At 43.1% G+C, this 13,993-nt stretch overlaps 1 protein-coding gene across 3 annotated transcripts in view; it reads right to left on the minus strand.

Annotated features, from left to right (window-relative positions):
• Window positions 1–13,993, minus strand: part of Cfap43 (cilia and flagella associated protein 43) — a 100,970-nt gene that overhangs the window by 32,628 nt on the left and 54,349 nt on the right. For all 3 annotated transcript variants that reach the window (XM_036171992.1, XM_036172000.1, XM_036171986.1), the window contains exons 14-21: window positions 13,371–13,543; window positions 11,616–11,765; window positions 8,803–8,933; window positions 7,072–7,225; window positions 5,200–5,286; window positions 3,842–3,919; window positions 2,492–2,617; window positions 826–930 (exon numbers count right to left, since the gene is read on the minus strand). In XM_036171992.1, the coding sequence (XP_036027885.1) occupies window positions 826–930; window positions 2,492–2,617; window positions 3,842–3,919; window positions 5,200–5,286; window positions 7,072–7,225; window positions 8,803–8,933; window positions 11,616–11,765; window positions 13,371–13,543 (1,004 nt within the window). The remainder of the gene's footprint in view (window positions 1–825; window positions 931–2,491; window positions 2,618–3,841; window positions 3,920–5,199; window positions 5,287–7,071; window positions 7,226–8,802; window positions 8,934–11,615; window positions 11,766–13,370; window positions 13,544–13,993) is intronic.

Raw genomic sequence — 13,993 nt, forward strand, 5'->3', positions numbered from 1 at the left:
TCTCCACATCCCCTTCTCTCCTGAAAATTCTGGGAGTGTCTTGAGACTTTTTCTAACGCTGCTATGGTAGTATGAAGATGTCCCTGTTAGCAGATAGAGGCCAAGGAAGGTGCAAACACCCATCAGTACATACGACAGCCTTGTCAACAAAGAATCGTCCACCTCCACAGGCGCCACATGTGCTACTCAATCACATAGATGCACAGTGGCTGTAAACATTATCACCCAAATGGGGATAGGTAGGGAAAGGCATATTTGAAAGAGGGAAATGGTGCTGTTAGTAGCTATCTAACATATACCTAAGCATAGACTGAGATGTTTGATTACCCTATGTGTACCCATACAAAGAAATGGGTAAAAAATGGCTGGTTACAACACATGAAGGTAAGCGGAGGCAAAAAATGTGAACAGGGTTCTGTCTACCTTTTAGCCTGTGTGGAGCATGAGTTAGCCAGCCTTTTGTGGTGGAAGGCAGTAAGGGGAGGATGTGGGTGGGGCACCCCAGAGGACAGAGGGAAAGGTACTAAGAGTAACCTGGAAATGCACTGTCTTTGAAGCATGTGAGACTGAGCAGAGGGATGAATAAATTAAAGGAAACTCACTATCTGGTGGAATTCAGGGTGGGGTCACAAGGCCTGCTCTGGATGCTCTGTTGTGTGGATTTTCTTTACTTTTTAAAAAAGTTACGTGATGAATTTTCTTTCTTTCTTTCTTTCTTTCTTTCTTTCTTTCTTTCTTTCTTTCTTTCTTTCTTTCTTTCTTTTTTTTAAATGAAAATTCTCATCAGTGGGGATTCTAGGCCTGGGCTATACATCTATTTGTTACCTTTAGGGCTCGGCCCTTCACAGCCATGGAATTCCAGCACTCTTCCTTGATGAGCTCAGTTAAGTAGCTCTTGGCTAAGTTATGCATCTCCACTTCTTTCCTTATCTTGGAGAAAGGGAAAAGATAAAAGTGAAAATATAGATAGGCTATCATCAGCTCACTAACTAGTCCGAGCTGTCCACTTAGTGGGAGTATTTTTACAGGATTTCCCCCACACCTTGAGCTGCCCTACACTGTGGTGAACTTCTGAGTCACACAGACTTAATTTGAGAATGCTTCCTAAGGCTTGGATCAAGGCTTAGATTCCCTGCCTTGAAGACTGATGTGTCAACACAAATGCCTGTAAGGGTGGCCAGATCACATCCATGAACAAAAAGGGGTTGTGTGGACAGATACCTTCTAGGGGCAATGAAAGCAGGATGACTGGTCTAGACAGACCTGGGGGAAGTTAAGTGCATGTCTTCCTGGGCTCTCTCTGTGTATAAACATGCACATGCATGTGTATGCACATGCTAGAGGACAAGCTCAGGGGGCCCTTCTCAGAATACCTTGTCTTTGAGACAGGATTGCTCACTGTCCTGAGGCTCTCCAGGTAAGCTAGGTTTCTGGTTTGTTGAGTTTCAGGGACTTTCCTATCCCAGCCTTCCCAGTGCTAGGATTACAGGTACAGGCAGCTACACCCAGTTTTGTTTGTTTTTAAGTCTCCCCAGTCCCGTCTTCCTGTTTAGTCGAAGGAAGACTGAAATCCATACTTGTATGTGATGCAGGAGGATATCCAGTGCTTCATTCTGGTCAACACACATCAAAGGGCCAGTTCATGGCCTGTGTCTGGAAGTGTTTACTTAATTCCTCTATTATTTATGTTTACAATAAAAAGAATACCCACTTTATCTAGGGAACTAGATTATTTACTTTTTAAAAACTTATAAGCATATGTGTAACTTTAGTTGGCTTTATCTGCTGATAATGGATAAGCAATTAAGAGTCCCTATGTCAGAGTCTGCTCAAAGGCATGTGTGTGAACAGGGGTGAGAGTGAACCACAGAAGTCCTTGTTCCTTAGGCTCCTCCCTAATAACTTCCTTGCATTGCACTTTGGTGGCAGGATTATTTACAAACTGGTTAAGAATAATCTCTGAGATTACTTTTTTCACGTTCTTTTTTATTTATTTTGTTTTCTAATCAAATGACTTTGTTTGATTTGCATTTCATTTCTTTTGTAGTTCTGATCCACGGAGTCCAGGGCTGACACAGTTGTCCTTGACACACTGGTTGTCGTGCGTTGTCTTCTAGCCTCTACCCGCCTGCTGAGACTCTTCCATCAACCCCTTCAGATTCAGGGCCCGGGATGGTGACTGGGCTTTGTGTCTCCCTCTACTGTGGGACCCCAGTGGCTGGGGCTGACTAGAGCCCTAAGGTCACTGAGACCCCTGACTCGGGGTCCCACCTCTTCTCTCATGGACTCATATTTTGCTCCCAAATGTGCTGATAGGTAGGTGGGTTTATGCTGCCAGCTGTTAGTCATTCTCTTCAGGAGAGCTAAAGCCAGGGCTGCTATTTCTTCCAAAGACCAGAATTTTGTAGAGCTAACACGGGAAGGGCCTTTCTTGGCATCATTTTATGTGTTTCATGTCATTTTGGGGGGCTTCAGGGAGGCACTTTCCTACCTTTGCTACCTCTTCCTCGCTTTCATCGTGAAGTCTTTCCAGCTCCTCGAGGTCCAGGCAGAATTCCTGTTGGTCTAATTTTGCGATTGGGTCCACCTTTTCATTTTCCTCCATCATACTCATAATCTGAAGTTTGAAATAAGAAAGGGTGTTGGCAGGTAAAGAGTTGAACAATAAAATAGGCATTGTATTTCTCTAAACATAGTATGGAATAAAGAGTTTGATTCTAGGCGTATTGTGGTTATTAAAGTTTTAGGTATGATACTTAGAAATTCATTCATCTAGTAACAAAAACAATGAGTTGTCACTGTGGTGGACAAGTCTCTGGTCAAACAGGTCAGGAAGTTCTTTGCTTCAGGAAATGGCTATAGAGAATTACACTGGTTAGGTTAATTGAGGTAGAAAGATACTCCATGAAAGTCAGTGGCTCTTCTCTGGGCTTAGGCCCTGAACCCAATCAAAAGGAAAAATTGGGAAACTTAATTGCTTATTTATTAAAGGATCTAAACGGATAAAGCTTGTTGAAGTAACACATGGGCTTCTAAACAAACAAACAAAAAAAGTAAACTACCTGGTCCCCAGATTAAGTGGGAATTCTTTTTATTGTGGACATAAACAATAGAGGAATTAAATAAGCATCTATTGTTCTCATCTTCCGGAGTGCAGATGTCATGTGACCAGCAGCTTCAAGCTCTTTCCTCCTCAGCTTCCCCACCAAGTACCTTGAACTGTGAGCTCAGATAAGCCCTCCCAACCTTCAGCTGCCTTTGTCAGCATGTTTTATCACAGCAACAGAAAAATAGCCAAGACAGTTGTCACAAATGGGTCTTAAAATTCAAATAGCAAAGCAGATGTCCACAAAATATGTTTTGAAAAAGAAGTGTAAAGTCACCTAGTAACCATACACATGGTCAAGCAATCCTCTAATGCAGCCCTGCTGTGTGAAGCAAGCTCAGATCTCACTAGGAAACCTTTGTGGGCCTCCACAGGACCCCACTGTTGGTTTAACATTAGAGTGTGAGATAGCTAAGTTTTGACCCTGTTAGAACACCCTGGCAACCTCAGGAGTTTAGATCCTCATATCATGTGAAACAAAGTAAGATGAAAATGTAATTTTTGATGGAAGGCTGATGCATTTCAGTGCATGCAACCATATGTAATTTTTGATGGAAGGCTGATGCATTTCAGTGCATGCAACCATATGTAATTTTTGATGGAAGGCTGATGCATTTCAGAGCATGCAACCATATGTAATTTTTGATGGAAGGCTGATGCATTTCAGTGCATGCAGCCATATGTAACTTTTGATAGAAGGCTGATGCACTTCGTGCATGCAACTCTGACACTTACAATTCTAGAAAGCTCCTTGATCCCTTTTTTGATCTCTTTTCTCTTCTGTGAAAACATTTTGACCTCATTTTTGATGGCCTGAAATGGAGCAAGCACTTCACTTAATAAGGCAAGAGAAGATGACGGGGAGAGACGACAAGTTACTTTGATACATATAAAGGTAGCACTTCTTTAAAACTGAAATAGAACATTTGCAAAGACTACAGTCTAAAATATATGGGGCGGGGGGAGGCATGGCTCAGCCAGTAAAGACTTGCCACACAATTGTGAGAACCAAAGTTTGGATCCCTCAAAACACACATAAATGCCGGGGTCTGGCAGCCCCCCTACAATTGCAGCCTCAGAAGGCAGAGTCCCAGTGCAAGCTAGATAGCAACACTAACTATATCGGTAAACTCCAGGTTTGATCGAGACCCTGCTTCAGTGAGGAAGTGGAAGAGTGATGGAGAATATTTCTGACATTAACTTTGAGTTTTTACATGCATGCACATATGCACACAAGCCAACACATGAATGTGCATCCAGGAAAAACAGAAGACAAACAAACAAACTCTGAAATCACATTCCTGTGATCCCTTGCTTACATCTAATGGTGTTTGTAAATGACCACTAAAACAACATCAAACTGGTGTCAGTCATACAAATCTGAAGTCAGTAGAGAAAATCAAATAGCACATAACTGACAAAGGAAAACTAAGCTAACATGTTCTTTGGTCTGAACTTGGGTGAGACTGGATCCAGACACTGCCTTCAGCCTGCTGTTTATAATGTCCTCAGCCACAGAAGCCTTTCTGTTCCCACCCACCCCTTTAAGACAACATTCCTCAAAACACAAAACTGGAGTCTCATGGGTCCTTCTTAGCTTTGGCTTCCCTGGATACTTTTGTTGGATTTCAGGTTAAGTATATAATTTTTTTCTTTTTGGTTTTTTGAGACAGGGTTTCTCTGTGTAGCCCTGGCCATCCTGGAACTTGCTTTGGCTTAGCTGTGTATTTGCTTTTAGGAAAGTCATTTGCACAACGCACTGCAAGGAGTGTTTCACATAACATTCTAACTTTCCCCTAGGTTTCCATAGAAACAGAATGCAGTTGGCGCATCACAGAGTATTAATTCAGACCCGTCTCATGCTTTATAAATACCTTTCCATAGGTTGGGCGTGGTAGTGCACACCTTTAGTCCCAGCACTCAGGAGGCAGAGGCAGGCAGATCTCTGAATTCAAGGCTAACCTGGTCTACAGAGTGATTTCCAGGACAGCCAGAGCTACATAGAAACCCTGTCTCAAATAAACAAGAAAACAAATAATAAACAAATACATACATACATACATACATACATACATACATACATACATACATACCTCTTCCCTTTTTTGTTGGATCCAGGAAATTTCCTTGTTAGGATTGATGCCTAATTCCTCTTGTGATGAGTCCAAGCTCAACTTTTTCTGAGAGAGATTAGAAGCAGACAGATAGTTCTTAAAAACCATCAAGTGCTTTTCTCACCTTACTTCACTGAATCCTTTTACACTTGTCTCATTTAAAAATAACTCCAGACTGTGCCTGCCTAGATGAAGTCTTTAATCCTCCTACCTCTGCCACCACGGAAATAAAGATGTTCTAAAGACTAATTGTCATGGAAATTACTTCAACTATGTAAGATGTGTTACATTTGTTTCTGCTGTGGAATATTTAACTACGTAAAGGGGTGTTACATTTGTTTATCTGCATTTGTTTAATGATGTAAGGATATGTTACACTTGTTTGTGCTGCATTTGTTTAATTATGTACAGATGTGTTGCATTTGTTTCACCTTGCCTGCCTAAGGCACCTGATTGGTCTAATAAAAAGCTGAACGGCCAATAGATAGGTAGGAGAAAGGATAGGTGGAGGAGTGGGCTGGTGGGCAGAGAGAATAAATAGGAAAAGTCAGAGATCAAGAAGAAAAAGAGAGAAGGGAATGGGGAGAAAGAAGAGGACATGCCCAGAGCCAGAAGCCAGGCAGCCCCCAGCCAGACAGACAGAGAAACAGCAGGAAAGATATACAGAAGGAAGAAAGGTAAAAAGTCTCAAGGCAAAAAATAGATAAAAGAGAAACAGGTTCATTGAAGTTAAAAGAGCTAGCAAGAAACGAGGCTGTGCTGGGCTGAGCATTCATAACTAGTAAGTCTCTGTGTTATGTTTTGCTGGTCCCCACACATCACATACCAAGCTCCTTGTCCCTCTGTCATGAGTTCTTTGGTCCCTCCTCTTTGCAAAATTATGTCTGATTTTATGGAGAGGCTAGTCCAGCAAACACTGCTGTATCAACCATTCTTATCTCATGAATAGCACTTGTTCACTAGTCAGCTGTTTGCTTATGTAACTGTCTCTCTGAGCACCAACAACCCCATTGGAATGGAACATCAGAAAAAAAATTTCTTCTCCATCATGGTTGTGTCTGTCTTAAACTAACACTTTGTAGGTACCCAATAGTTATTTGTTGAACCCCTTTCTACTCAGTTGTGATAATTCTCCTGTTGTGGATCCATATTTAAAAATATAATAGGGAGAGGCAGGTTGATCTCTGAGTTTGAGGCTAGCCTACAATATACGTGAGTTTCATGCCAGCCAAGGATATATAATAAGACTTTGTCTTAGAAATAAAAACGAAAACAAAACAAACAAACAAACAAACAAAAACCCCAACCAACCCATAATTGGCAATGAAAGTGTAAAAAAACAAAACAAAACAAAACAAAACAAAACAACAACCCTAAGCAAAACTTCATTGCTTCAGAATGCCCATTCTAACTGTGAAAGCCAGTGAGGTATACAGAGTGTGAGCGTGGACAGTTATGGCAGTGGCTTCCTTAAGCTAGCTAGATGATAAAGTGATTTTTATTTAATTTTAAAAAGCATTTGTTGGAGAAGCAAATAAACATTGTTTTCTAGCCACTTTCTAAATCATGAATATGATATGAAGATACAAGGACTGCTCTGATCAGATACCAATATTGGTAAAAACATTTTTTTGAGCAAATGCAGATCTTACAGTCTAAGCGAAATTTGAGATATAATATTTGTGATCATTTTAAGAAAAGCTGAGTTTTTCTATCAGATGTAGCTTATATTCTAGTTGAAAAATCACTGAACATCTGGGTAAGAAGAAATAGCATTAAATATGTGCTTAAAGAAAACTCTAAACCAAAAACTCCCATGTTATTTTTAGAGGGAGAAAGCAAGCTAGCTACGCCGGGTTCAGCTGGCTCCTCTTCTTGCGCCTCATGTTTGGAAACTCCTGATGTAGCTAAATATTCATTCTCTCTTTCCAGTGTGTTGTTCAAAGCGGCTGTTAGTTGCTGGTAGTGTTCAAAGATCTCACTTGCTAAGTTTGGTCCAAGCCTCCTAATATGAGAGAGAGAGAGACAGAGAAACACGGGAGAGTTCTCCATGGTGCCTTCTGTCCACTGGGCCTCTTTTTCTCAGAAGAGGACCCTTCATGGACTTCTAAGGACACAGGCTCCTGACCCTTCTTGGGTGGTCTCTCCTTATGTTGTCCTGTACCCTCGCCCAAAAATGGAAGAACCACACAGGAGAGCCAGAGCTGTAACTGAGCCCCCAGAATGCACCAGGCTTCATCATATACGTGATCTCATTATTGGACCTATCCCTCACAGCCCACCTCAAAAGGTTATTTCCATGCTACACACCAGGGCATCTCAACCTTCAAGCTAATATAACCAGGAGGGCTTGGGAAAACACATTCCTGGGCCTATTTACTCTGCTGGTTAGTTTTTCTTGTCACCTTGGAAAAGGGGCCATCAGCTGAATTGTCTCTGTTAAACAGGCTTGTGATCATGTCTCCTGGACATTATCTCGATTGCTGATGTAACAGGGCCCAGCATTCAGTGAGCTATGCCATCCCTTAGTAGGTGGGTCTGTGCTGTATGAACAAGCCAGGGGAGGTGAGCCAGCAAGCAGTGTTGTTCTGAGGTTTCTACTTCAAGCTCCTACCTTGAGTTTCTCCCTTGGCTTCCCTCAATGACAGACTACAAATATGTAAACTGAAATAAACCTTCTCATCCCCAAGTTTCTCCTGGTTGTGGCATTTGTCAGGGCAACAGAAAGGCAAACTCGATGGGTGTGACACTTTGAGGCTGGCAGAGGGGGTGGCACCTATACACGGATTTCCAGCAAGTTCACAGAAGCTACAGGCTACCAACCTTGAGCAACACTGTGAGTCTCAACCTTGCTAATGCTCTGAGCCTTTAATACACTTCTTTACATTGTGATGACTTCCAACCACAAAATTATTTTGCCTTTACTTCATAACTGTAATTTTGTTACTGTTATGAATCATAATGCAGATAATCGATGTGCAGGATATCTGATGTGATCCAGGGTATTGAGAGCCACTGACTTGGAAGTATCATCAAATGCCTATGGGTCACAAGGCTCGCAAATCCTGGACCAAGGTTCAGGACTTTGTTTAGTGTGGAGTTCAGGTGGCCTTCCTTTTCTAAACAGAGCTCCTCCACTTGTTTGCTGTTGCCCGAGACACTGTTTATTCATCAACTGTAAAGGGCATGTTACGAGTTATTTAATAAGATGCAAGTTTCTCTTTACTCTGAGGGACAACTCCTTGGGGGAGGGGAGCTCTCACACCTAGGGCAATTGTTTCTCAGCTCCTAACAGCCTCAGGGTCGAGTTCCTACAACAAGAAGTTGCACCAGAACTTGATGATGTCACCCATCCCAGCTCATTCTATCCTTCTAGATCCTTCTTTTGGAAACGAGGGCTCTGGCCATGTTTCTTCCTCAGCATCTTTATCCACCCTGGGGCTTCCCACATGGCTCCTACAGCAAGCATGGTGTGCCCTCTCCTCTCAGATCTCTGCATCTAACAGTCTGTTCTTGAGATACTGGCCTTCTGAATTTAAAACACCATACCATGTAACATTGCTTACTGGGTACCATACATACTTCCATTTTAGGTAGACAAGGGTGCCATCATCTCTCCCGTTCACCAGGATGTGTTGTCCGTCCATTGACATTCTGATGCACTGGATACCATGCCCCTGATGAGAATGGCTTCGACATCGAGCAAATGCTTCCTCAATGGTTGTAGGAATAAAATGGAGAAATGATAAATGCAATTCTCTAGCATTTTTTTTTCTAATATGGTCACATATACTTTTGCTTATGGGCAATTTTTTTGTACTTCTAATGACATTTTAGCTGCTACAGAGGTAGTTCTTGATAATACACAGTGCTTAAAACCTCTAGTTCAAGCCAATATTAATTTATTTTTCTAATGCTTTGTGTGATGTGCAAGGATTGGGATCAGAACCAGTGGCTTAAACCAGGCGGTCAGACACTCTGCCAGTGTACTTGCTGAGGGCTATGGAGTTAGGGGAGGAACCTTGAGTGAGCAAAATTAGGCAGGATTCATGAATCCTGAATCAGGCAGGATCTGTTTTGTTAATAGAGTTGAGTGTGATGGGGAAGGTGATGAGACACTCACAGAAGGAAGAAAACATGCCCTGGGGTGTGCCAATTAAACCAATTAAGTAACCCAAACAAATACATCGCTGATTATTGTACACAGGACAACAGGTTAAGCTCTTTTAGTGAAAACCAATGGATGCTGTTCTGGTACTCGGGCCTGACATCTTGCCATGTTCCTTTTTGAACAGACAATACATCCAAATAGATTAAAGTAAAAAATTCTCAGTGAGGCTGGCACGGAAGCTCTTCTGACTCCACGGCCCAGCATTTCCCTCAAAAGCTATGAATACAATACCACCAAGAGCCTTTCAGAAAAAAAATTTATGAAAATGTAAGTTTTTTTCACACAAATTATAGAAAAATATATACATATATATTAGGTACCTTGCTTTTGTATTTAATAATCAACATTTCTTGGGAATTTTTCCATATTGTTACACAAGGCTCTCCCTATTCTGTCTCAAGCCTGCCTGGTAGTCCATGTTTTACTTACGTATTGATTTTGTACCATAAGTCATTTATTTACCTAGTCTTCTGTGCATGAAACTTAGGGTTTTTCCTAGCTTTAGTAGCCACACCTCCATGAATAACTCCATCTGTGAGGGGCTTTGCCTTGCCATGTTGGACCACTATCAGCTGCACCAGCTTCAGGTGGTGCAGCAGAGTTTGTGACTCATTCACTTAAAAGCAACCTCTAGGCCTGCAGAGACGGCTCAGGGTGTAAAGTGCCTGGGGTGCAAGCTTCCCAGCCCAAGTTCAAATCCCCTGAACCCACATAAAGACCAGAGGAAGCAACGCAGCATCTGTTTCTCAGCACATGCCCACAAAAACTCCAGAAGCTTGTGGGCTAGCTGGTGTGGCTTTGACAGCAGGAAGAGCAACATGAAGGCCGTCTCCTCAAGGGAAACTTGTGCTCTGACCTTGATACCCTGTGGTGGCCTGTGCAGGCCTGCACCCCCAAGGTGCACGTCAACATTCACATGTCTCACACTCCAAGAAGAGAGGAAACCCAGCCCCTAAGAGAGTCACGATTCTCCCATAGAACAGTATTGAGTTTGTCCACATTTGCTTCTTTCTAAAGGAGAAGTAAAGAAATTGCCATGTGCCCAACCAGGGACACTGGTATCTGTGGAAGTGTGGGAGAGTGCTGTTGCATGGGTAGTTATGATATTTCCAATGTGTGGAGGAGAGGGGTGGAAAACTGGGTAAGAATCATTGAGCAAATTAAATCACACAGGCAGACTGTACAAGGTAGTCTCCAACCTAGAAAGCATGCCTGGCCTTCTCGGGAAGAGCAACCCTTCTCAGAATCTGCCGGTAGTGGGAATTGGATGCTAGTGTTGGCGGGCTCAGACAAGGGTCTCCCTGCCACCTTCTGCTTTTTCAGCATCTTTGAAGAGTTGAGGAGGATAGCGACAATAAGCCAAGGCCCTCCAGGCCAGAGGAGCATCCCTGCCAAGCACATCATTTTCAAAGCAGGTTCCTTCCCTTGAGCCTTTAGCAGGCAGGGAGCAGGTTCCCTAACTTCACCGCAGATCACTGGGAGTTCGGAGCCCCTCAGTAAGTTTCTGAGGAACAGCTTGCTGGGAGGAAGCTGGGCAGGAACTCACCTGCATTGCCCTGCCCATGCCCTGTGTGTGCAGGTCTCAGTATGCCAGCTGGGGCTCCCTCCTTTAGAGCAGCAGGCCGACTGCATTAAAAATCATTGATACACTCAGTGAGTGAAAAAAAAAAAAAATGGGTCAGTTTTCTTAAGGGAGTTCTGATTCCTCTTCTAAGGGTTTTGTTCCTGCCTGAGATCCATGTGCATGCCCCACACTGTAGAAACTATTCCTATTTAATTATGGGTGTGTGTGAGTATATGCACAGGAGTGCAGGTGTTGCTGGATGCCAGGGCATAGGATACCCTTGAGATAGAATTACAGGCAGTTGTGAGCCACTCAGCCCAGCTGCTGGAACCAAACATGGGTCCCCTGGAAGAGTTCTTAACCAGGGAGCCATCTCTCTGGCCCTTTCCCCATATATTTTTTATAGAATTCTTTAAAAGATTTATTTTCATTTTATGTGTATGAGTGTTTTGTCTGCATGTATGTATGTGTACCATAGGTGTGCCTGGTGCCTATGGAAGCCAGGAGAGGGTGCTGCACCCCTTGGAACTGGTTGTAATCCACCAAATGGATGCTAGAAACTGAACCCGAGTCCTCTGCAAGAGCAACAAATGTCCTTAACCACTGAGCAACCTCTAACACCACCCCCCTCCCTGATTAGACATTCTTTTTAAAACTTACCAGACTGAAAATATCTCGGATAAAGAGAAATCCACATTTAGCTATTGTCAGGAGCCATAATCCATGTGAAGACATATAGATCATTCCAGATCCATACTGTTTGCTTTGGACTTTTTGGTGTGGCTTAAGTATACAAATGCCAGTGTGGTCCTGTAAATCAAAGCAAAGAAGAACATTATGAAAAAGATCAGGCCACTGGCGTCTTTGGCTTGTATAATGAATAAATAAGTAAATAAATAAATATGCTCTTGGCCAGCAAAACCAGCTTTTATTTGTAGAGACACAATTACTATGTGGGATAGACACAGGTGCCTACTCTGCCCCATGTAGACTTATTTCCAAGGACAGCATTCTCAGACAAGAACATAAGTGGTCAGGTTCTTGTTTATTCATTTATTTTGATACTTGGATGGAACCCAGGCTCCTATGCATAATAAGCAAATACCCTTAAACACAGATCTACATTCCAGGCCAGGAATGGCTTCTTCATACACGATTCTGCCATTAAGGGCCCAAGCCTACACTGAGGGTCTTTGTTTTCAGCCATCATTTTTTATTTTTTTATTATTAAATTTTTTAAAAATTTATTTTACATACCAACCACAGTTTCCCCTCCTTCCTCTCCTCCTGTTTCCCTCCTCCATATCCTTTCTACACTCTCCCCATCCACTCCTCAGAAAGGGTAAGGCCTCCCATGGAAGTCAACCAAGCACGGCATATCAAGTTGAGGCAGGACCAAGTCATGTCCTGTCCCCACACATCAAGGCTGAGCGAGGTGTCCCACTATAGGGAATAGGTTTCAAAAAGCTATCTCATGTGCCAGGAACAGATCCCGGTCCCCCTGTCAGGGGCCCCTCAAACAGACCAAGCTACATAACTGTCACCCACATGCAGAGGGCCTAGGTGGGTCCCATGCAGGCTCCCTATTCAGTCATCATTTTTATATACCATCACGTACAAATCAAAATACAAGTTGTCAATGTCCTCACTATGTGTCCCATGTATCCCCTTCTCCATGCTTCAGATGTGACCTTCCTTTTGTCTGAAATGTCCTTCTCAACTCCATCCCACCAATGCTGTTCCACTTTCCTCCTTCCTCAGGGCACACACGTTATTTTTCCACGTACAAATCAAAGTCCAGCATACATACTGCTTCTTCCCCAACAGTTTCCTCAAATCTTCCGTTACCACAAACCATCTCTTCTTTTTCTTAATTTCTATGTCTAATGCCAGCTACACCGAGAGAGAGCTGAATGGCGATAAAGATAATTTAGAGAAGCATGGGGTAGAGTCTCTTCCCAGGGATCTGAAGACAGGCATCAGTGGGGGATGCTGAGTGGCCAAAGGCAGCAAGCAAGACTCTGGGCTGGGATGCGCAGCAGGAGGTGCCCCAGAACGGAAGCAGTTTGAAGTAACAGGACAGAAACATAGTTGAATTATTTTGTGCAGTTTTACTTAGGGCCTGGGTATAAAGTGTCACCGAAAATGACCTACCTTATAGCCGCTGGCGTCTATGGAACAGACCTAATGCCAGGTATTTGTTAGGCACTAAATAAATACTCTATCCCCTGCATGTTTATCTGACAAGAACGCTGTCTGCGGTAGAAGCGTGAGGTCGCTCGGTTGTGTTTGGGATGGATTAACCAGCAACTCCTGTGCATCTGACAGAAGGTGATGCTGCTACTGTAACAAAGCCGCTGCTGGTAGAATTAGTCGGCCAAGGCAGCCGAGAGGATCTCGGGGAGTCTGGCGTACCTTCTCAGGAAGCAGATAGCTACAGATGTACGGCACCTGGCTGCAGAAGCCGTAGATCGTGCTGCTTTCAAAGTCCAGCACAGCCGAGGACAGCATGTGCTCCACCTCATACAGGAACTTGCGAACGAAGTCATCCTTCAGTCTTCCTCTTTCGTCCGAAAAGGCGAGAGGAGCTAAAGAGGAGGAGGAGAGCAGAGCTCAATGCACCTGAGGTCTCACTCTGGAAATCAGTGGGAACAGTTATGAAAGGCAAACTAAAAAGTTAAACTGTCAGCAGTGGTGGCGCACGCCTGTAATCCCAGCACTCGGGAGGCAGAGCCAGGTGGATCCAGGACAGGCTCCAAAGCTACACAGCAACCCTGTCTTGGGGGGGGGTGGGGGGAGTTAAACATTTGATTAATAGGTGAGAGGCTATTTGGTGATTAAAAAAAAAAAAAGTTAAAATAATTTACCTTAACCAGAGATACTAAACTGTATTTCACAGCCTTTCATTTCATAAATTAGCTTAAAGATTAACATTAAAATAAGCATAACAATACCAAGATTTTTTTCTTGATTTTTTTTTTTTGATAAAAGTGTTATTGGCCTCAAACTTGCAACAATCCTCCTGCCTCAGCCTCCAG

Source organism: Onychomys torridus, chromosome 1, assembly GCF_903995425.1.
Source record: "Onychomys torridus chromosome 1, mOncTor1.1, whole genome shotgun sequence".
In the NCBI taxonomy this organism is placed as follows: Eukaryota; Metazoa; Chordata; class Mammalia; order Rodentia; family Cricetidae; genus Onychomys; species Onychomys torridus.